A 24,714-nucleotide genomic window follows, 5' to 3' on the forward strand; every position below is an offset into this window, starting at 1 on the left:
CCCCACCTCTCTCCATTTCTCTCTGTCCTATCCAACAACTACAACAACAATAATAACTACAACAATAAAACAAGGGCAACAAAAGGGAATAAATAAATAAAATTTTAAAAAAGAAATGTTCCCATTGTTATTTTAATTGCCATGCTATCCCATATTTGACCAACGAGAGCTTTTCTTTTTTTTTGGGGGGGGGGTTAAATTTCAGAATGATTTATTCATTGATTTTTCTTTTTTTTTTTTTAATTTATTTCTCTATTGGGGAATTAATGTTTTACATTCAACAGTAAATACAATAGTTTGTACATGCATAACATTCCCCAGTTTCCCATTTAACAATACAACCCCCACTATGTCATTCATCATCTTTTATAGACCTATATTCTCCCCACCCACCCACCTACCCCAGAGTCTTTTACTTTGGTGCAATACACCAATTCCATTTCAGGTTCTACTTGTATTTTCTTTTCTAATCTTGTTTTTCAACTTCGGCCTGAGAGTGAGATCATCCCATATTCATCCTTCTGTTTCTGACTTATTTCACTCAACATGATTTTTTTTCAAGGTCCATCCAAGATCGGCTGAAAACGGTGAAGTCACCATTTTTTACAGCTGAGTAGTATTCCATTGTGTATATATACCACCACTTGCTCAGCCACTCATCTGTTGTTGGACACCTGGGTTGCTTCCAGGTTTTGGCTATTACAAATTGTGCTGCCAAGAACATATGTGTACACAGATCTTTTTGGATGGATGTGTTGAGTTCCTTAGGATCTATCCCCAGGAGAGGAATTGCAGGGTCGTGGGGTAGGTCCATTTCTAGCCTTCTGAGAGTTCTCCAGACTGTTCTCCACAGAGGTTGGACCAATTGACATTCTCACCAGCAGTGCAGGAGGGTTCCTTTGACCCCACACCCTCCAATGAGAGCTTTTCAAACTGATTTCTTATTAATTTTTTTTAGTATTTCCTCACTTTCTGTTAAAATCAGATGTTTCAAGCTCATCTTGTACTTACCTAGCCCTGGATTCATCCATATCTCCAGTAAACCCTGATTTATTTAGAAAATTGTATTTGAATTTAGAGACCAAGATCTGAGTTACGTTCATTGCTCTTGTGATCTACAGATAGAATATGGAAGCTCTAAAAAAAAAAAAAAGGAGGGGAAGACAGGGAGTGAAAGACACCTGCAGACCTACTTCACCACTTGTGCAGTGACTCCCCTGAGGGTGGGGAGCTGGGAGCTGGAACTGGGATCCTTACACTGGTCCTTGTGCTTTGTGCTATGAGTGCTTAACCCACTCTGCTACCGCCTGACCCCCTGGGAGTCTTTAACTTTTGCTTTCTTTGTCAGTTCCCTTCTTCACAGGTAACTGATATAAGATTTTTGTCCTTCTGGTGTCCCCTTTATATCTTTTATGCATATGAGTAGAATATAGATTTAAATATATATTTTTTTGCCTCCAGGGTTATTGCTGGGGCTCAGTGCCTGCACCATGAATCCACTGTTCCCGAAGGCCATTCCCCCCCCCCCCCCTTTTTGTTGTTCCTGTTGTTGTAGCCTTGTTGTGGTTATTATTGTTGTTGTTGATGTTATTCTTTGTTGGATAAGACAGAGGGAAATGGAGAGAGGAGGGGAAGACGGGGAGAGAAAGAGAGGCACCTGCAGACCTGCTTCATTGCCTGTGGGTCACATGTATGCCTTGCTAGATGAATGAACTTTGTGATTCCATTTCATATTTTAGAACATATGGGGCATGAGGGTAGATAGCATTAACTGTTATGCAAAGAGACTCTCAGACTTGAGGCTCCAAAGTCCCAGATTCAACCCCCCACACCACCATAAGCCAGAGCTGAGTAGTCCTCTGGTACAAAGTAAAACAGGAAGTCAGGCAGTGGCGCAGCAGATTAAGCCCATGTGGCGCAAAGCGCAGGAACCAGCATAAGGATCCCAGTTCCAGCCCCGGCTCCCTACCTGCAGGGGAGTTGCTTCACAGGCTTAGGTGAAGCAGGTCTGCAGGGATCTTTCTCTCCCCCTCTGTCTTCCCCTCCTCTCTCTATTTCTCACTGTCCTATCTAACAACGACAGTATCAATAACAACAACAATAAATACAACACCAATGAAAAACAAGGGCAACAAAAGGGAAAATAAATAAATATAAAAAAAACAAAACAAAAAACATATATGTAATGTTTAGGGTTGTGGTAGGCCAAACTTGATACCACCTAGTACCGTATAAGTAAAAGCTTGTGTTCAGGGATATATATAAGCTGATAGAGCACAAGAACTTGTGTGCCCGAGGCTCCCAGTTCAATTCCCAGTGCTGCGTGTACCAGAGTAGTGTTCTAGTATGTCTCTTTCACATGTGAAATTTAATTAATTAATTAATTAGTTTATTATTATTATTATTTTAAAAGATTTTCTTTTTTTCTTTTTTTTATTTAAGAAAGGAGACATTAACAAAATCGTGGGATGGGGGTACAACTCCACACAATTCCCGCCACCCAATCTTCTATATCCCGTCCCCTCCCAACTAGCTTTCCCATTCTCTATCCCTCTGGGAGTATGGACCCAGGGTCGTTGTGGGTTACAGAAGGTGGAAGGTCTGGCTTCTGTAATTGCTTCCCCTCTGACCATGGGCATTGACTGGTCAATCCATACTCCCTGTCTGCCTCTCTCTTTCCCTAGTAGGGTGGGTCTCTGGGGAAGCGAAGCTCCAGGGCACATTGGTGGGGTCTTCAGTCCAGGGAAGCCTGGCCGGCATCCTGATGGCATCTGGAACCTGGTGGCTGAAAAGAGAGTTAACATACAAAGCCAAACAAATTGTTGAAGAATCATGGACCCAAAGGATGGAATAGTGGAGATAAAGTGTTGGGGGGTACTCACTGCAAACTCTAGTGTACTACTGCTTTCAGGTATATATTTGCCCTGTTTTATGGATACGTATGGACATATGCTCTTATCTCCTGGAACCTGGTCTATATCTAGGTTTTGGGACTTTGTTAGGAAGTGAACCACCTGGGATGTAATTAGAGAATACTATGACAGGAAAGGTCTCACCCGAGTGATGAAGCTGAAGGGTTGTCATTCCACACCTGAAGTCTCTGGACACAGTCTGAAGTGAAGCATGCTGTGGTGGCACTCATTGTGTTGATTAGGTTGCGATCAGTGGATGCAATATTATTTGATGAGAATTGGGAGAAGCATACGGGAAAGTGGTCCCTACCCTAGGGTGCCAGGAATGGGGGAAGTTTAGGCCCTATAATGGAAATGTGAGGTTCCTGCTGTCTTAGGGTTCAAGAAGACTATGGATAGTTATTGTTAACATCACATTATTTATTTATTATAAAGATAGGAGGAGAGAGAGAAAGAACCAGACGTCACTCTGGTACATGTGCTGACGGGGATTGAACTCAGAACCTCATGCTTGAGAGTCCTGCTTTATCCACTGTGCCACCTCCGGACCACAGTTAATTATTTTTTATTGCCACCAGGGTTATTGCTAGTGCTTGGTGCTAGAACTACAAATCCTTGGCTCCTGGTGAGCTTTTTTTTTTTTTTCCCCCTCCTTTCTACTTTATTTTTATTTGACAGGACAGAGAGAAATTGACAGGGGAGGGGAGAGAGAAAGACACCTACAGACCTGCTTCACTGCTCATGAAGTGTCCTCCTGCATGTTACAGAGCAGGGACTCGAACTCTGATCCCTGCACATGGTGATATCTGTGCTTAACCAAGGTGTCATTGTCGCCCCCCCCCCCCCGTGAAATTCTATGTATTTCATGTGAAATAAGATAAAATTAAATCTTTGGCTCCATTAATAAAAATAAGGTGGCCTTAAAAATGAGAGTGATACTGGTAGGGGAGATAGCATGATGGATATAGGGTCACAGGTTCAATCTCCCTGTACACCATAAGCCAGAGCTGTATAGTGCTCTGGTAGGAAGGGGGCAGAGGTGGGGAGAGGATAATTCCATTGAATGGTTATAGTAACAGTCTTTTGGGTGGTTTTGAATTTCATGATTTTGGAAGGCATTAGATATTGAGTGATTATAAAATGTGTCCTCTAACCAGAGAATAAGATGACTAGATGAAAGCATATTTCACTTTGGCTGATAATTATAATAACTGTTTCTGGCAACATTCTATAAATAATTATTTCACGGGTGGGGGTAGGTAGCATAATGCAAAGATACTCTGATGCCTTAGGTTCGGAAGTCCCAGGTTCAATCTCTCCCGTACCACCAAAGGCCAGAATTGATCAGTGCTCTGATAAAAAAAGAAATTAAAAAAGATTTAAAAAAATAAGTATTTCACAAAGATGTGGTTTATATTTGAAATGGACTTTTTGTGTGTGTGTATAAATTACATATATTATCTATAGCCCTTTGCAAGTAAGTGGTTTTATCCTCTTGATTATGGGATGGTACTTGAGAAATTAATCGTATTTACCAAAGGTTCAACAGAGCCTACTAGGAAATGTGTAGTTACATTAGGAAGAATTGATCCCATCAAGAACAGATTGATTAGGCTGTAGAGATAGCATGATTGTTGTGCAAACTCATGCCTGAGGCTCCCAGGTTTATCCTCAGCATCACCATAAGTTAGAGCTTAGTAGTGGTTGGTTAACAAAACGAAAACCAGATTGGTTGATTCAATCTATATTTTTGCCTGAGCCTGACAGCTAACATGCAGCTGGGCTAAGTAATTTTCTCTAGGAAGATGGTGTCATAGTTGAGGATAAGACTCTAAAGCTGGATCAGGGCAGAGAGAAACTCACAAATATGGGAAAAGTATATAAATACTACTAACTGTACTATCAGTCTGACCTAGGGCCCATTTCTATTCATATTTAGCACAGGAGCCTGTGTAATCTCTGCATCCTTGTCAGTCTGAGCTCTCATTCCATGGTAATAGCTAAGAACATTGTACAGTGCACTCATTTCAGGACCAGTCTACCTTGACTGTGGCAGAGTTTGTTGACACAGCCTCCCTTCGGAAAGTGGGGCAGTCTCTACCACTATTCGACACTGAGAGCAATATCCTGTAAAGGCCCACGGGGGTTTATGATGCTGTTCCTGATGGAGATGACCAGCGACGGTGGAGATAGGGATCTGTTAGAGGTCTAGGCCCATCATATCTATGTGGAAACTCCAGGATTCCCTGACTAGGGCCCTGGATGATGGTGTGGCCTGGTAGTGACCAAAAGTGCCATCATTAAAGTCTGCTGGTTTCTTGCTTTTATCCAGCTTTTGCAGTCCTTACTTTATCTGACACGGTTAGACTTAGAGTGATTGAGGGAAGTGAAATAGAAAGTAGGTGAGGATAAAGTTAAATTTCTAATACACATAAATCCCTAATGATGAATTTTTACTATTAGTGCATGAGGGACTAACACCTGTTTGTGCTTTTTGGGGGGAAGAATTTAAGCTTTTTTGTTTTTTTTGACTTCAATAATTGAATCCACCAAAATCTTCAAGTTTTTCTCATGTCTATTGATTTCCACCTTCTAGCGCCTTTCAGTTAATTGTACTCCTACCCCCCACCCCTGCCCTGGGTTATCTCTGGAGTTTGGTACTTACACAGTGAGTTTGATTCTGGTTTAATTTATAAGTAGTAGTGCTTGATATTTTCCCTTGTTCTTCCCCAAAGTTTGAAACTGAATACTTAAAGCATGGCTGCTTGGGCTGGTGAAATAGCTCACTTGTATAATTCACTGCTTTGCCACATGTGCGATCCAGGTTCAAGCCTGGCCTCCACTGAATTGAATGAAGTTTTGCTGTGGCGCTCTCCTCACCTATCTTAAAAAGAAAAATATTAAAATATTGCTGATTTGTTGTCAGGGAGGTGGTGCAGTAGATAAGGCATTGGATTCTCAAACATGAGGCCCCAAGTTGTACCAGAGCACGTGTACTGGTTCTTTCTCTCCTCCTATCTTTCTCATTAATAAAGAAATGAACTCTTTAAAAAATGTTCTTGAGAGTTGGGTGATAGCGCAGTGGATTAAGTGCACGTGGCGCAAAGCGCAAGGACCTGCGTAAGGATCACGGTTCAAGCCCCTGGCTTTCCACCTGCATGGGAGTCACTTCACAAGTGGTGAAGCAGGTCTGTAGGTGTCTTTCTTCCCCCCTCTCTGTCTTCCCCTTCTGTCTCCATTTCTCTCTCTCCTATCCAACAACAACAACTAGAACAATAAGACAACAAAGGGCAACAAAAGGGAATAAATAAATAAAATAATAAAAAAATGTTCTTTAAAAATTTTTTCTGATCTTTTCTTTCAAAAGATGAATTATAACTAAATGCTGTTTATCCTGGCTTTGTGTCTACTTTCTCCAATCAATATTTATGATAATGAGGGATTCGTAATGGCAATCTGATTGATGTATCCTGGCTACATGCTACTCTAACTTTCTTTTGCCATGTGTAAGTATATGACTGTATAACTAGGATAAACACATAAACATGAGAGATTTTTTTTTTTCCCAACAGTTACAAATAATTTGAAGAAAGCAGATGAATTTGTGACATCTAAGGCACTAACTGTAGACCTAGATCACAAATTTAGGTGCAAAGTTGTGGATTGTTTGAAATTTTTCCGCAAAGCAAAACTGTTACACTATCACATGAAATATTTCCATGGGATGGAGAAATCACTGGAGCCAGAAGAGAGCCCAGCAAAGAGGCATGTCCAGACAAGGGGCTCTTCAGCTTCAAACAAGGCCATACAGGAGGGCCTGACCAGGAAACGTGTCTCTGCCAGTTCCCCAAGTAAGTATTTTTTCTATCTTGTATTTTAATAATGGATATCTCTTAAGCTCAGGTCACAACACATTCCTGACACAAGAGAACAGACATTAGGATGGGTTAGTCTGGTCTAGTCTAATCCCAAAAGGTTGCAGATAGCAAGTTGGCCACAGTCTGGCCCTTTTGAAGGGCCCTTATTCATTCTTACCTCAGCTGCTTTCTACTCAAGTTACCTTGGAAAAGTCACTTAGTTTCTGAAGACCTTTGTAGTCCTAGGGTGAAGTAGGGACTGTCAAGCAAAGGGAACTCCTTCAGAAACCAGTAGGAAAATTCATGCTCAGATCAGCATAGATGCCATTATTTTAGCTCCAAAACCTATACCCTAGGTGAACAAAAGAACTGAAAGGTGGTATGTCATTTTCCTATGGTATCCAAATTTGAGCCTCTTTTAATTTTTTTTAATTTCTTTATTGGGGAATTAACGTGTTACATTCAACAGTAAATACAATAGTTTGTACATGCATAACATTTCCCAGTTTTCCATATAACAATACGGGCCCCACTACATCCTCTGTCATCTTTCTTGGAAATTTTTTTTTAAATATTTATTTGTCTATTCCCTTTTGTTGCCCTAGTTGTAGTTATTGTTGTCGTCGTTGTTGGATAGGACAGAGAGAAATGGAGAGAGGAGGGGAAGACAGGGGTAGAGAAAGACAGACACCTGCAGACCTGCTTCATGGCCTGTGAAGTGATCCCCACTTCAGGTGGGTAGCTGGGGGCTCGAACCGGGGTCCTTAAGCTGGTCTTTGCGCTTTGCGCCATGTGCTCTTAGCCCGCTGCGCTACCGCCCGACTCCCCTCTTAATTTTAATTGCAACTCTAGGTAATTCCTAGCAGCTATTGATATTACACAGAACCTACAATGGAGTAGTAAGGATTACCATGACATCTCATTTTCATGTTTTATTACAGAAAACTTGCGGGAGGTTTTATCCCAAACTTACAGAAACTAAAAAATTAAATGATTTGGGGGAATATCAGAAAAACCTTTAACTTTCCAATAATTTCTACAAACTTCCTAGCTGTAACTTTAGAATTTTTTTCCTCAAAATTATAATATTCCTTTTAGATTTTCCATTAATGTACATAGATATTGAGGCTGTGTGGTGTTATACTATGTAGAGTGCACAAATTACAATGTGCAAGGATCTGGGTTCAAGCCCATGGTTCCTACCTGCAGGGGGCCAGCTTCATTTATGGTGAAGCAGTGCTGTAGGTATCTCTCTCCCTATTTTCCTCCTCCCACCCTTCCTCCCTCTCCTTTCTTCTTAATTTCTATCTCTATGAACAAAAGAAAGGAAAAATAAAAAGTGGAGGGGGTTAGGGTTGGGGTTGGGGAGTCACCAGGAGAGGTGGGTTTGTCTTGTAGGCACCCAGTCCCTGCAATAACCCTGATGGCAATTAAAGTGCATAGATATTAAATGGTATGTGAAACTCTTGGGACTTAAATGTCCTAAAGAAGTTCAAAATCAGTTTTTAGGGACTGTGGAACAGGGCAATACAGCCTGAGGTGACTTCTTGACCCTGTGAGAGGTCAGTCCTCAGTGATTCTGTAGAAATATAATGTGTCTATGTGGTTTCTTTGTCATGTCCTGCATTTTCCATAGGTTGTCATGGGAATGAGTAGCTACATTTTAAAATGTAAATAGAGGAGTTACTTGGGAGTTTATGCAGTGTTAGACTCTCAAGCACAAGGTCCTGAGTTAGAACCCTGGCATCCAATATGTTAGAGTTTTGCTCTAGTTTACTTTCTCATATACATACATAAGTAAGGAAATAAATAAAATGTAAAAAGAGGGCGGGGGAGGTGCACTTGGTTGAGTGCACATATTATGGTGCTCATGGATCCAGGTTCAAGCCCCTGGTCCTCACCTGCAGGGGGGAAAACTTTGCGAGTGGTAAAGCAGTGCTGTAGGTGTCTCTGTCTCTCTCCCTCTTTATCACCCCTCTCCCCCCTCAATTTCTGGCTGTCTATACAATAACTAAATAAAGATAATTAAAAAAAAAAGGGCCAGGGGAATAGCACCATTAATAAATAGTACAACAGATACTCTGGAGTAAGAGCAAGAAGAGGAGGAAGATGACAACCTTGGGAAGACTGCTACAGTTTCCAACAGAAGGAATGGAGACACAGAACTCTGGTGGTGGGAACGGTGTAGAATTATACCCTTATTATCTCATAATTTTTTAAATCAGTATTAAATCACTAATAAAAAGAAAAAAAACAAACGAAAAACAACAAACCTCTAACCCTCATTCTGTTTGATTTTCTAAATTGTAAAAATTCCTGGAACTAAGAAGAAAGGACAGGTTTAATTTCATGCTAGAGTGTTTTTTTTTTCCTGGCCAGTGTTTGTTTCATTTAGGGCCAAATGCTGACTCTTTAAGGATGTTAAAGTGTATAACTGAACAGATCTGCTGACTTTTGCATGGTCATTATATATATATATATATATATATATATATATATATATATATATATATATATGTTTTTTTTTTTTTTTTTGCCTCGAGTTATTTCTGGGGCTTGGTGCTTGCACCATGTTATTAATGTCATTGTTGTTGGATAGGACCGAGAGAAATCAAGAGAGGAGGGGAATACAGGGGAAGAGACAGACACCTGCAGACCTGCTTCACTGCGTGTGAAGTGACACCCCCTGCAGGTAGGGAGCCGGGGGCTTGAACCAGGGTTCATGTGCGCTTAATCGCTGTGCTATCACCTGGCCCCCATCTATATATATATATATATATATATTTTCTAATAGTTTTTTTTAAATGATCTTTATTTATTGGATAGAGACAGTCAGAAATTGAGAGGGTAGGGGAAGACAGAGAGGGAGAGAGACAGAGAGACACTTGAAGCCCTGCTTCACCACTTGCAAAGCTTTCCCCCCTGTAGGTGGGGGCTGGGAGTTAGAACCTGGGTCCTTGCGGATTGTAACGTGCGCTCAACCAGGTGCGCAACCACCTGGCCCCTGTTCTATATTATTTTAGGTTGAGTTTTGTTTTGTTTTTTAAGATTTTATTTATTTATTAATGAGAAACATAGGAGGAGAAAGAACCAGGCATTACACTGGTACATGTGCTGCCAGGGATTGAATTTAGGACCTCATACTTGAGAGTCCGATGCTTTAATCCACTGTGCTACTTCCCGGACCACTTTAGGTGAGTTTTTATCTCTTGGTCATTGAGTGAATATGAGTTTACTTCTGAGTCAGGTTTGTTTTCTATAACTTGAGGGACTTGTCAGTAAGACTCTACCCCTCACTGCATATGGCACCTAATCTAAGTCTCTCCTGGAGCAATGGCCAGCTTACCTGCCTGGCAGTCACTGGTTAACTTGTTAAAAATAGATTCTTGGGAGGGGCCAGGTGGTGTTGAACCTGGTTGAACACACATGTTAGAATCCACAAGGACCCATGTTCAAGCCTCCAGTTCTCACCTGCAAGGGGAAAGCTTTGTGAGTGGTGAAGCAGTGTTGCAAGTGTCGCTTCTGTTTCTGTCTCTCTACCTCCCCCTCCCTCTCTCAATTTCTCTCTGTATCCAATAACTAAACATAGTAATAATAATAAAAAAAAGATTGTTGAGTGGAAGAGATAGCATAATGGTTATGCAAAAAGATTCATGCCTCCTTGGTCACAGGTTCAATTCCATGAAACACCAAGTAATGCTCTGGTTAAAAAAAAAAAGATTATTATGGGTTGGGAGATGACTCACTGGTAGAACACATGTGTTAGGCCCTATATTTGGTCCCTGGTTCACATAAAATGGTAGAGTGATGGTCTGGTCTCTCAAATACACAAAGGCAAATTACTCAAGAAGTGTATAGTATAGAGAGATTTATGGACCCTGTTTCCAGGATGGGAATTTGGTTTTACCACCCTGTTTTAGTTTTTCACATTGAATACATTAGAGTTCAACTAAATTGATCATTAAATTCTACAAACTGTTATGTAAGAACACATACCCCAGTATAGAAAATGTAATATTCGGAGGATAATATTTAAGTTTATATTTAGTGGCTTGGGAATTGACAGTGTGTAAAGCACTGAGCTCTCAAGCATGAGGTCCTCAGTCAAATCCCCAGCATTGCATATACCAGGATAATGCTCTGGTTCTCTTTCATAAATAGATCTTTTAAAAAAAATTATATTTATTTCTAGCTGCAAAAGACAAGGAAAAAAATAAAGAGAAGAAATTTAAAGAGTTTGTACGTGTGAAGGCAAAGAAGAAAAAGAAAAAGAAAAAGAAAACCAAACCTGGTAACTTTTCTCTGGAGGTGTTCCACTCGAGTTTCTTCACTCTAGGTGGGGTGGGGGTGGGAGGAGAAGCTGTTTTCTCTTCAGTTCTGGCCTCTGATCTGTACCTAGATGAGTATGGGCTATCAGGCCTTTTTATTTGAAGCTTATAGTTAAGTTTATCATGGGCCCATAGTGAAGGAGCCTATTTCAGCCGTTACCAGACCCCACTGGCATTTGTCCTCCCTCTTGTTGCTGCACTGGCTAGTATATGCCATCACAGTGTAATATATGTTAAAGCATCATGAGAGGGTATGTAAATGAATACTATATGTATTTACACAAATAAGTCTTTAACACATATCTTTGAATCCTTTAAAAAAGAGGGAGAAGAGTGATGGTGAGTCGCTTTTGTTTTGGGGCTATTGGAGATAGTTGGAAATACTAATCCCTAAAGCTGTCCTCTATATCTGCTTGTGATTGAATTGCCTCCCAAAATCTTTAAGCTATTTGAAAAGCAAAGCACTTAGTTGGAGGCTATTGACTCTGGTATTCCTTCATAATATCAGTGGCTGCTAATTCCTTCCTAATATTTTTCCAGACTGCCCTGGCAGTGAGGAGATTAGTGACACTTCCCTGGAACCTTCTCCCCCCAAGACATTTGCTGTCAGCAGGTGTGGGCCATCACATAAAACCGGGGTCCATATGAGCCCACAGCTTCATGGCTCAGAACCTGGAAGCAACAAAGGGAAAGGGAAAGTTGCTGGTAAGGTGACTCTGCTGACTTCATTCAGACAATATAGTCTGAGAAGATTAAATTTCTGATAATACTATTAATTTACTCTGTAGATCCTCTCAAGTATGATTTCTTAGATTCTTACAGTAAAAAGTTAAGTAAAACAAAGGCTTTTAGTTGGACCTCCCAAACTTATCTTCAACTTTGGTCTTTGTTGAATGTTTTTAGCTACCTGTAAGCCAGTTGTCTATAACTGCCCCTCATCTCCTTGTGCATCTTCTTTTCTCCTACCTTTGCTGATTGGTGGCCTGAGTCTAAAGTGATTGCTCAGAGGAAAATTCTGAGTCAGTATTCTAGCAATCTAAAAGGTGGTTATGAGTTTAAAAGAAGTAAATTAGTATGTAGAAGGTAATTAAAGTCTGGTAGACAATAAGTAGTCCTGTGGTCTGGGAGGTAGCACAGTGGATCAAGCACTGGACTCTCAAGCATGAGGACCCGAGTTCAATACCCAGCAGTACATGGACTGCCAGAATGATGTCTGTCTGTCTGTCTGTCTCTCTCTCTTTCCCTTTCTTATTAATAAATAAATAAAATCTTAAAAAAATGAGAAAGAATAAGTAGTCCTCAGTGAAAGTTAGCTGTAATTGTACTTAAATGGGCTGGGCCTCAAGGCCTAGTGATTCTAATTCTGATTATGAAATTCAGTGTAATCTGTTCTTTCCACAGTTGCCATTGTTTATAAAGTCGAAGGTGGTTCTTTGTATAGATTTGACTGTAAGCTAGGTCCTGACTGGATGCAGCAAAGTTGAGGAATACAATTGAGTTGTTAGGGATGATGATTTGTGTTCATGAAGAGATATAGCTCCTTTTTCAGTGAACTCTTGAGATCTTAAATTTATCTTGGGGTTCACTCAGAAAAATGATGAAATGAAAATTCATAGAGGAGTGGGTCTGTAAGATCATTTCTACTCTTGACAATCTAGGGTTTAATTTTTGAAAATCTTTTAATTTATTCATTATTGGATTGAGACAGTGAGAAATTGATGGGGGAGGGGGACATAAAGAGGGAAAGAGACAGAGACACCTGCAGTCTTGCTTCACCACTCGTGAAGCTTTTCCCCTGCAGGTGGGGACCAGGGGCTTGAACCCAGTTCCTTGCACACTCAGAAAATGTGTATGCTTAACCAGGTGGGCAACCACCTGGCTGGCCCTTGCTTTAAATTTTTGTAAACAATAATTTAAAAGTGGCTCAGGAGGTGGTGCAGTGGATAAAGCATTGGACTCTCAAGCATGAGGTCCTCAGTTTGATCCCTGGGTATTCATGTGCCAGAGTGATGTCTGGTTCTTTCTCATTAATAAATAAATAATCTAAAAAAAACCCACTAATTTAATTTAAAATAGTGATTTTTTTCCCCCGCTTTCCTCTTAGAGGAGGATAATTTGAGTGAGTCTTCTTCTGAGAGCTTTCTTTGGAGTGATGAAGAGTACAGCCAAGACATCGATGTGACTACCAACCCAGATGAAGAGCTCGATGGAGACGAGCGCTATGATTTTGAAGTGGTTCGTTGCATCTGTGAGGTCCAAGAAGAAAATGACTTCATGATTCAGGTTGGTAGCGAATTTTGGAGACAGATCTAGAGAAGCATAGTGGTATTTTGTGGGACCGTACTTTGAGACCAGTAAGAACAGCAAATCAGATAGCCCACATAGGTAGTATTATTAAGTTTGTCTTTTGGTTCTTCCTCACAATTTCAAGCTGGTGTAAACAGCCTATTAACAGAATAAAACAAGATTTGAGTCTTAACTTCAGTGTTGGGGTAATAGGGTCCCACATACCTATGGACACATAGTAAGCAGGCATCCAAATCTCTAGAGTGATAGTTTAATTTTCCTATCAACCCATATCTTCTCTTTAAGGGAAATTTTCTTTGTGGCCTAAAAAAAATGGAGACCAGTTTGACACTTAGTCTACTTCTTCCTTATTATTATTTTTTAAATTTATTATTCCCTTTTGTTGCCCTTGTTTTTATTATTATTATTATTTTAGTTATTGTTGATGTCATTGTTGTTGGATAGGACAGAGGAGGGAAAGACCAAGAGGGGGAGAGAAAGACAGACACCTACAGACCTGCTTCACCGCCTGTGAAGCAACTCGCCTACAGGTGGGGAGCTGGGGGCTCGAACTGGGACAGAGGCCAGACCTTCCACATTCTGCTCCCCATAAAGGTCTTTGGTCCAGAACCCTTTTAAGCTCTGGCTTATGGTGGTGCGGGGGATTGAACCTGGGACTTGGGAGCCTCAGGTGTGAATGTTTCTTTGCATAACCATTATGCTACCCCCCAATCCATATTAGCTTTTTTCTTTTTTTTCCCCTCCTCCAGGGTTATTGCTGGGCTCGGTGCCTGCACCATGAATCCACTGCTCCTGGAGGCCATTTTTCCCCCCCTTTTGTTGCCCTTGTTGTAGCTTCGTTGTGGTTATTATTATTGCCCTTGTTGACGCAATTCGTTGTTGGATAGGACAGAGAGAAATGGAGAGAGGAGGGGAAGACAGAGAAGGGGAGAGAAAGATAGACACCTGCAGACCTGCTTCACCACCTGTGAAGCGACTCCCCTGCAGGTGGGGAGCCGGGGGCTCAAACCGGGATCCTTACGCCGGTCCCTGCGCTTTGCGCCACATGCGCTTAACCCACTGCGCCACCGCCCGACCCCCCATATTAGCTTTTTTCTAAGAATTAAAACAATTTTTTTTTTTTTTTAAATATTTATTTTATTTTATTTATTCCCTTTTGTTGACCTTGCTGTTTTTTTATTGTTGTAGTTATTATTGTTGTTGTCGTCGTTGTTGGATAGGACAGAGAGAAGTGGAGAGAGGAGGGGAAGACAGAGAGGAGGAGAGAAAGATAGACACCTGCAGACCTGCTTCACCGCCTGTGAAGCGACTCCCCTGCAGGTGGGGAGCCGGGGCTCGAACCGGGATCCTTATGCCGGTCCTTGTGCTTTGCGCCACCTGCACTTAACCCGCTGCGCTACAGCCCGACTCCCTACAACAATTTTTTTTTTTTTTTTTTTTTTTACTGTATATATTTATTAGATAGAGTCAGCCAAAAATTGAGAGGGAAGAAGGAGATAGAGAAGAAGAGAAACACCTATAGCCCTTCTCCACCACTTGCAAAGCTTTCCCCGAGCAGGTGTGGACCACGGTTCTTATTGTAACATGTGATCAACCAGGTGCACCACTACCAGGCCCTTTTTTCTAAGAATTTGATTGCTTTCCTTCTTTACTTCTCTTAATTTTATTTATTAATTAACTTATTTATTAATTATAAACTGATCAGAAAAGTGAAAGTGTTTAGCAATAAGAGTGAGCAAAGTTATTTTACTAAGAAATGCAGTTTAATCAAATGTTCCTTTTTTTAAATTTATTTCTTTATTGGGGAATTAATGTCTTACATTCAACAGTAAATACAATAGTTTGTACATGCATAACATTCCCCAGTTTCCCATTTAACAATACAACCCCCACCATGTCATTTATCATCCTTCATGGACCTGTATTCTCCCCACCCACCCACCTCAGAGTCTTTTACTTGAGTGCGATATGCCAGTTCCATTTCAGGTTCTACTTGTGTTTTCTTTTCTGATCTTGTTTTTCAACTTCTGCCTGAGAGTGAGATCATCCCATATTCATCCTTCTGTTTCTGACTTATTTCACTCAACATGATTTTTTTTCAAGGTCCATCCAAGATCGGCTGAAAACGGTGAAGTCACCATTTTTTACAGCTGAATAGTATTCCATTGTGTATATATACCACCACTTGCTCAGCCACTCATCTGTTGTTGGACACCTGGGTTGTTTCCAGGTTTTGGCTATTACAAATTGTGCTGCCAAGAACATATATGTATACACATCTTTTTGAATGGGTGTGTTGAGTTCCTTAGGATCTATCCCCAGGAGAGGAATTGCAGGGTCATAGGGTAGGGTAGGTCCATTTCTAGCCTTCTGAGAGTTCTCCACAGAGGTTGGACCGATTGACATTCCCACCAGCAGTGTAGGAGGGTTCCTTTGACCCCACATCCTCTCCAGCATTTGCTGCTGTTACCTTTTCTGGTGTATGACATTCTCACAGGAGTGAAGTGATATCTCATTGTTGTCTTGATTTGCATTTCTCTGACAATCAGAGACTTGGAGCATTTTTTCATGTGTTTCTTGGCCTTTTGGATCTCTTCTGTGGTGAATATTCTGTCCAAGTCCTCCCCCCATTTTTGGATGGGGTTATTTGTTGTCTTGTTGTTGAGTCTGGCAAGCTCTTTATATATGTTGGTTATTAAACTCTTATCTAATGTATGACATGTAAAGATCTTCTTCCATTCTGTGAGGGGTCTCTTGGTTTGGGTAGTGGTTTCTTTTGCTGTGAAGAAGCTTTTTAATTTGATGTAGTCCCATAGGTTTATACTTGGCTTAGTCTTCCTTGTAATTGGATTTGTTTCATTGAAAATGTCTTTAAAATTTATGCAGAAAAGAGTTCTGCCAATATTTTCCTCTAAGTATTTGATAGTTTGTGGTCTAACATCCAAGTCCTTGATCCACTTGGAATTTACTTTTGTATTTGGTGAAATACAGTGATTCAGTTTCATTCTTCTGCATGTTTCAACCCATTGTTTCCAACACCATTTGTTGAAGAGACTCTGCTTTCCCCATGTAATAGTCTGGGCCCCTTTGTCAAATATTTTATTTATTTATTCATGAGAAATGATAGGAGAGAGAAATAACCAGACATAACTCCGGTACATGTGCTGCTGGGGATCAAATTCGGGACCTCATGCTTGAGTCCAAAGCCTTATCCACTGCACCACCTCCTGGACCACTAATCAAAATATTCATTTGGACTAATACAGTAGTCATTAGTGACTATTAAGCACTTAAGATGTGGCTAATGAGACTTAGGGACTGCATTTTTTTTTTCTTTTTTAACTTATGTGTTAAGTTGGCTGTAAAGAACTATTGGTGGCTTGTGGTTGACATGTTGACCAACTCCAGTATTAGTGAGTTGTTGCAGCTAAGCCCTAGTGTGAAGTGAGGTGAGAGTGTTCTCCCTCTCTTCTATTTCCTGTGGACCTCTCATTGTATAGGTAGGTAGATATCCCCCACCCCTACCCCCTGTCTCCTACCTCCCAATGTAAGATACCTTCTGAGTTTAATTTTTATTGCTTCTTTAATTCTAACAGTGTGAAGAATGCCAGTGCTGGCAGCATGGGGTCTGCATGGGATTACTGGAAGAAAATGTGCCCGAGAAATACACCTGCTATGTTTGCCAGGACCCTCCAGGTAGAGATTGTCAGAGTCAGGAATATTAACCGTGTGTAGCCTTTATTTTAGTGCACTGGTCCATGAAGCAAAGACTCACTTCCTCAGCATCTCCAGTTTTGCTGGTAGCCTACCTAGTGGCAAACTGCTCTGAGCTTAGCAGTGAGAAAAGACATTGCCTTTTGTTGTATGTGTGTGTGTTTAAAGTCATACAGCTATCATTTAGCTTTGTCCTTGGCTTTTCATGTCTGTTAAAAAATTAGACATTTTTCTTTACTCCCTCTAGTGGCAGGTGTCCTCCATTACCACCAGGAAGGAAACTGCCCTTGAGGAAAAAGAGAAAGGTCTGATTGTGTAGGACATGTCTGCCACCCAGAGCAGTGAACTAATTCCTTAGGGTTAGTTAGTTTCATAGGCTTCCCTATGGCTTTTGGTTCCCCCTTTTCAGTTGATTAATTAATTTTATTTATTAATGATAGGGAGAGAAATAACCAGAGCATCATTCTGGTACATGAGATGCTAGTGTCTCTGAGCTTTGTCTTGTGAAATAGTGCAATTTTGAATGTTGCTGCCCAGGCCAGACTACAGCAGCTGTCTCTCAGATGCTATATACAAACCCGGGGGTTCCTTTGGGCATCATCTACAGTCTATCTTATTGTTTCTCACTCTTTTCCTCTGCCTTTCCCTTTTTAGATACATATACATTTTTTACTTTAAGTCCTATGTACTTTCTGAACTTTTATAGCTAAGTGTCAAGCATAAATGACCTCTTTAAATTAAACACTCATCTGTTACATTTATAGACTTGTTTGACTGCATTATCTTGGGCCAAAAGTTTGATCTAACGGATTTGTTCTGTTGAATAACTTATAGGTGCTTTTAATAAATCCAAGGTTTATGGCCCACCACATTTCTTTGCAAAGCTAGAAAGAGCCCAAGGACCTTAATAGGCGTTACCTTGGTTGTTTTAGGGTTTGTTTTTGTTATTTGCTATCAGGGTTACCTGACGCTGTTGACTGGCTACGGAAGAAGGGCAAACACTAGAAGAAGAAGGGTTATCATTGGGGCTATGTACCTATAAGAGTCCTTTGCTTCCAGAGACTTTTTTTCACCCTCCCTTAGGTAGAAGGTGATAGACAAAAAGGGTGAGAGGAGAACCTTCACAGCATTTCTCCACTGCTCATGAAACCTCTCCTGTTTAAGTGTTCCCATATAGTGACCATGTGATCAAACAAACTCAGGTCTTTGTGTACACTAAAATGCACACTCTTCTGCATGAGCTTTTTCCTGGCCTCAGGTATTTTTTGGGTTTTGTTTTTAAGATAGAGACAGAAAAGAGTAAAAGAGACAAACAAAAACTGAAAATTCCTTTAACGTGGTAGGGACTGGACTCATATCTGTATTGTGCACATGACAAAGCAGCGTATTATCCAGGTGAGTTATTTCACTGGTCCAGTATTTTTTTTTTAATGTAGATATTGATAGATGAACCATAGTTTGGCTGAAAATTATTCCCTGGACTTTTACAACAGGAAGCACTTCTAAAATAAAATGTGGTTTTAAGCAACAGTGGATAAAGTGTTGGATTCTTAAGTATAAGGTCCTGAATTTGATTCCCCATCTCACCCCCAGAGTGATGCTCTGGTTCTCTCTCTCATATATATTTATCTTTGATTTCTGTCCTTCTTAAGGATCCTTGCAATGGAGAAGACCACTGAAACCAAGTTCATCTGTAACTGTAGCAGATGGGAAACAGACGTTCAGAGAAGGGACAGAACCTGACCATCTATTTAGTTAGGTAGTAGGTGATATAATTGGAGGGAGGATGTATGACTTCTTTCCATTTGATAAATCCACTTAAAAGTCCTTTGCCAGATGCTGGGGATATAACCATGAGGAAGATGGTACCTATTCTAACTTTTGCTGGGGTTAGGATAAGAAACAGTGTCAAAATATGTTAAGTAAATAAGGACATCTGGGCTGGCAAAATAGCTTACTTGGATAGTGTGCTGCTATACCATGTGTGTGACCTAGGTTCAAGCCTAGCCCTCAGCACACTGAAGGAAACTTCTATGCTGTGGTCTCTTTCTCTCTCTCTCTCTCTTTTTAAACTTTTAATTAATTTATTTTATAGCAGAACACTGCTCAGCTCTGGTTTATGATGGAGCGGGGGATTGGACCTAGGACTTTGGATCCTCAGGCATGAGGGTCTTCTGTTTGCATAACCATTATACTAGCCCCCCTTGCTCGTTCTTGCTCCCTCTCTGTCTCTCCCCCCATCCCTCCCTTCTAGCTTTATCTAAAATAAAAACAAAAAAACCCATATACACCAATAACCAAACAAAAACAAAGTGTTAGCTAAGGATGAATGTGAAGGGGCAAATGAAATCAGAAAAGGAATGGCTGGGAGTTGGGTGGTAGTACAGAGGGTTAAGCACACGTGGTGCAAAGTGCAAGGACCAGCGTAAAGATCCTGGTTTGAACCCCAGCTCCCCACCTGCAGGCGAGTCGCTTCAAAAGCAGTGAAGCAGGTCTTCAGATCTTTCTCTCCCCCTATCTGTCTTCCCCTCCTCTCTCCATTTCTCTCTGTCCTATCCAACAACGATGACATCAAGAACAACAACAATAACTACAACAATAAAACAACAAGGACAACAAAAGAGAATAAATAAATCTTAAAAAAAAAAAAAAAAGAAAGGAATGGCTAAGAGGCACTGATGAGATCCTTTGCTTTGGGAGGTAACAAAACTTTCTTGAGTAGATAATGAGGGTCTGCTCTTACAAAGCCCTTGAGGAATAGTGCCCCAAATAGAGGTTGGTTGGGTGGGTTTGGGGGGTTGTGGTTACAGAGCTGTGATCCCGTGACCAGAAAGAATTTTTTTTTCGCCTCCAGGGTTATTGCTGGGGTTCAGTGCCTGCATTACAAATCCACTGCTCCTGGAGGCCATTTTTCCACATTTTTGTTGCCCTTGTTGTTATTGTTGTTAGGACAGAAGGAAATGGAGAGGAAGGAAAGACAGGAAGGGAAGACAGAAAAAGGGAGAGATAGATGCCTGTAGACCTGCTTCACCACCCATGAAGCGACCCCCCTGCAAGTGGGGATCCGGGGGCTCGAACTGGGATTGTTATTCAGGTCTGTGTACTTCACACCATGTGCACTTAACCTGATATGCCACCATCCGGCTCCCAACCAGAAAGAGTTTGACATGTTGTTCCAGAAGCTGACAGGAGAGGATGGGGGAAGGACAGCAGAAGGAGCTTGACAATAGACTTTATCGGCCAGAAAACTTTGGATTGTATTCTGTGTAAAGTAGTGAGTCATGTGAGTAAGAAGGGATGATATGGTTTAACTTTAAAGTGGCATTTAGTTTCCTACAGGAGACCAGGAAATGTACATGTCCCTTACTACCTTTTCCCTAACCCCAAGTAGAAAACCCAGCATATAGTAGTTGTCAAGTAAATATATGTGGGATGAATAAATTAACAAGACGGATATAACATTCCATCCTTTCAGTACTTTGTAATAATGGAATGTTCTGTTTTCTTGAGTGATAAATATTAACTCTCTTGTTGTCACTGTTTTAGGTCAGAGACCCAGCTTCAAGTACTGGTACGATAAGGAGTGGCTTAGCAGGGGACATATGAATGGTTTGGCATTTTTAGAAGACAATTACTCCCACCAGAATGCTAAGAAGATTGTGGCCACCCACCAGCTTCTTGGTGATGTTCAGAGAGTGATTGAAGTTCTGCATGGTCTGCAGCTCAAGATGAGCATCTTGCAGTAAGTGTGACACCCATACCTTTGGGGTAAATCTGATTTGATAAAACTCTCAAATAGGATAAAATGAGAAGTAAGAAAACCACTAAATCAGTTACAGGACTGGTAACTTTGAGATATTTATTAAAAATTGTCAGTCTTGAAGGTTAGGAGATGGCTCACTTAAAAGAACACTTTTTTAAAAAAAAAGTATTTTATTTATTATTATTGGATAAAGACAAATAGAAATTGAGAGAAGGGAAGAGAGAGAGGGAGAGAGACACTTGCATCCCTGCTTCACCATTCATGAAGCTTTCCCCCTGCAGATGGGGACCAGGGGCTTGAACCTGGGACCTTGCTCACTGTAATGGGTATACCATACAAAACGGACGCTTCATGAGTAGTGGAGCAGTGCTGTGTTGTCTCTTTCTTCTATGTGTCTCTCTCAACCTATTTCACCTGCTCTAACACAGGTACCGGAGTATGGTAAAGTGTGCATTTGTTTGTTTGTTTATTTATTTATTGCCACCAAGTTTATTTCTGGGGCTCGATGCCAGAACTACAAATTCAATGCTCTGGGCAGACCTTTCTAATTAATTAATTAATTAATTTCCTTTCTTTTTGTTTTTTCTGTTATACTTGATAAGAAAGAGATAAATTGAAAGGGGAGGGGAGATAGGGAGAAAGATAGATACCTGCACACTTGCTTTGCTGCTTGTGAAGTGTGGGAGTAGTATGGGGTTATGCAAAATATTCATGCCTGATGCTCAGAGGTCCTAGGTTTAGTCTCCGACACCACCATAAACCAGAGCTGAGTATGCTCTGCTAAGTAAATACATAAGTAAAGGAAGGAAGGAAAGAAAGAGAGAGAAAGGAAGAACGAGAAAGGCAGGCATTCACAGTTATATATAGCATTATCATGATTGATAGGACTAATAGAAAAGGCTAGGTTCATCCTAGTGTGGAGTACTAGCTTGACATATTAGCTGGAAGATAAAAATGCAGGAGATAAAAAGGCTGAGACTTTCATGATGTTCATGAAAAGAGAGTTTCATATGTCAATTATATGTTCTATATATTATGTGATGGGCCTGAAAGTTTTTCCAACACAATTTTTATTTCAGAGGTATGTCTGTGGTCTTATATTGCTGATAAGGGCTCTGGTAACCTGGTGGAGGTGCCTGTAGGAATCTTAAGCCAACAGAGTCACTTTATCAAAGCCAGCTTGATAGCAGAATGCTGGTTAGTCCTGCTTACGTAGGGAAAAATGGGAATGGAGCTGATTGAGTGACTCATCCCAGCTGTACCACTGATCAGCTGCTGATGTAAAGTGCAGTCAGGTTTTCTTACAAGTCCAGTCCCACTCACTCACAGTGCATATGCACAATGGGAATGTTCCTGGAAAATAGTCTCCTTGGTATCTCTGGATTTACATTACTTCTTGCTTGGCAAATCATGGCTTGTGACCAGATGGCCCAAACAGGAATTGTCATCACTGTTGACAGAATAGGAACCGAGGAGCCCCTGAAGTGGTCCTGTTTGTCCCAAAACCCTTTTCTCTCCGCCCTTCTAATAGGAGCAGAGAACATCCTGATCTGCAGCTGTGGTGTCAGCCTTGGAAACAGCACTCAAGGGAGGGAAGATCTCATTCCAAACACATCCATGTCACTGAAACCAAGTTGAAAGAGGAAATCCCAAGCTATAGAACTTTGAATGGGGCAGTGGAAAAGCCCCTGCCTCTGCCCCTGCCCCGGTCTGTGGAGGAGTCCTATATCACCAGTGAGCACTGCTACCAGAAACCCCGCGCCTATTACCCTGCTGTGGAGCAGAAGTTGGTGGTGGAGACCCGGAGCTCTGCCCTTGATGACTCTGTCAACCCCCTTCATGAGAACGGTGATGATTCCCTCTCTCCACGCCTTGGATGGCCTCTAGACCAAGACAGGAGCAGGGGAGACAATGACTCCAAACCCAGTCCCCCAAAGGTATGTGGCTTACTTGTTTTTTTTTTTTTTTTTTTTGGGGGGGGTTCACTTCACTGGGCTAACATCTTCTAATAGAAAGATGGAGATAAAGAGGCACAAAGTGGGGCTCAGATGGTAGCTTAACCTGGTTGAGCACACACATTACCATGTACAAGGACCCAAGTTCAAACCCCTTATCCCAGGAAGTTTCATGAGTGGTGAAGCAAGACTGCAGGCACTATCAAGTAAAAGGAGGATGGGGGTCGGGCGGTGGCGCAGTGGGTTAAGCGCATGTGGCGCAAAGCGCAGGTACCGGCATAAGGATCCCGGTTCAAGCCCCCGGCTCCCCACCTGCAAGGGAGTCGCTTCACAGGTGGTGAAGCAGGTCTGCAGGTGTCTATCTTTCTCTCCCCTTCTCTGTCTTCCCCTCCTCTCTCCATTTCTCTCTGTCCTATCCACCAACGAATTGCGTCAACAAGGGCAATAATAATAACCACAACGAAGCTACAACAAGGGCAACAAAAGGGGGGAAAAATGGCCTCCAGGAGCGGTGGATTCATGGTGCAGGCACTGAGCCCAGCAATAACCCTGGAGGAGGAAAAAAAAAAAAAAAAAGAGCAACAAGTAAAAGGAGGAAGAAGAAGAAAAATGTCTTCCAGGAGCAGTGGATTTGTAGTGAAGGCACTGAAGCCCCAGTGATAACCCTGGTAGTGCACGCGCGCACACACACACACACACACACACACACACACACCATTTAACCCATGACAAATTAAGTGCACTATCCAAGTGAGCTATCTTCCTGGCCCCCTTTTGTTCTTTTCTTTCTTTGTTTTCTTTCTGTCTCTCTCTTTTTTAAATTATCTTTATTTATTGGATAGAGACAGCAGGAAATCGAGAGGAAAGGGGGTGATAGGGAGAGAGAGACAGAGAGACACCTGCAGCCCTGCTTCATCACTTGCAAAGCTTTCCCCTTGCAGGTGGGGACCAGAGGCTTGAACCTGGGTCCTTGTGCATTGTAATATGTGCACTCAACCAGGTGCGCCACCACCCAGCCCCACCCCCTCTTGTTCTTTTTTTTTCTTTTTTTTTTTAATATTTATTTTCTTTATTCCCTTTTGTTGCCCTTGTTGTTTTATTGTTGTAGTTATTATTGTTGTTGTCGTTGTTGGATAGGACAGAGAGAAATGGAGAGAGGAGGGGAAGACAGGAGGAGAGAAAGATAGACACCTGCAGACCTGCTTCACCGCCTGTGAAGCGACTCCCCTGCAGGTGGGGAGCCGGGGTTCGAACCGGGATCCTTATGCCGGTCCTTGTGCTTTGCGCCACCTGCGCTTAACCCACTGCACTACAGCCCGACTCCCTACCCTCTTGTTCTTCATTCAGTGTTTAACTGTTTGTAGATTCTTCTCCTAAAGTTAATGTATTATGTAAGATATATATATTGTAGATTTATTTTTAAATTTTTTATCATGGTTATTTATTTTTGGTCTGTTAAATATATATAGTCAGAAAAAAAAAACCTTAAGCCAGAAATCATTGGTTCCAATGATTCTGGGACTTCAAAGCCTCAGGCATGAAAGTCTCTTTGCTATCTCTCTGCCCCCCCATGAACCTTTAAAGTAGGTTTTATTACCTCCATCTTTACTATGAGGAGTCAGAAAGGTAACATCATCCAGATTCACACATTTGATAAGAGACAGAATGAGGTCTTAAAACTAGTTTAATTCCCACATACTAAGACTTTTCTGCTTATTCTCTGCTCTATTCTTATATAAGGACTCTAGAAGTTATTCTGTGAGGCCTGCTTTAGGCGTAGATATTAGGATAGCCAGTGGTAAGCATCTGTAGGGCCCTCTGAGCCAGAGATCTCTACTTCCCTGAGGTGGTTGAGATTGTTAAAATAGGCACACTTCT

The 24,714-nt window shown here is 41.4% G+C and overlaps 1 protein-coding gene across 3 annotated transcripts in view; it reads left to right on the forward strand.

The window, feature by feature from the left end:
* PHF20 (PHD finger protein 20) overlaps positions 1 to 24,714 on the forward strand; it is a 121,369-nt gene that overhangs the window by 90,914 nt on the left and 5,741 nt on the right. Inside the window, exons 10-17 of one of the 3 annotated variants that reach the window (XM_060189222.1) lie at positions 6,485 to 6,763; positions 10,962 to 11,060; positions 11,638 to 11,802; positions 13,202 to 13,380; positions 17,001 to 17,100; positions 18,771 to 18,872; positions 20,665 to 20,860; positions 22,413 to 22,818. In XM_060189222.1, coding sequence (XP_060045205.1) covers positions 6,485 to 6,763; positions 10,962 to 11,060; positions 11,638 to 11,802; positions 13,202 to 13,380; positions 17,001 to 17,100; positions 18,771 to 18,872; positions 20,665 to 20,860; positions 22,413 to 22,818 — 1,526 coding nt within the window. The remainder of the gene's footprint in view (positions 1 to 6,484; positions 6,764 to 10,961; positions 11,061 to 11,637; positions 11,803 to 13,201; positions 13,381 to 17,000; positions 17,101 to 18,770; positions 18,873 to 20,664; positions 20,861 to 22,412; positions 22,819 to 24,714) is intronic. The other 2 variants (XM_060189231.1, XM_060189241.1) reach the window with 2 other exon arrangements.

This window comes from Erinaceus europaeus, chromosome 1 (assembly GCF_950295315.1).
Source record: "Erinaceus europaeus chromosome 1, mEriEur2.1, whole genome shotgun sequence".
Taxonomy (NCBI): Eukaryota; Metazoa; Chordata; class Mammalia; order Eulipotyphla; family Erinaceidae; genus Erinaceus; species Erinaceus europaeus.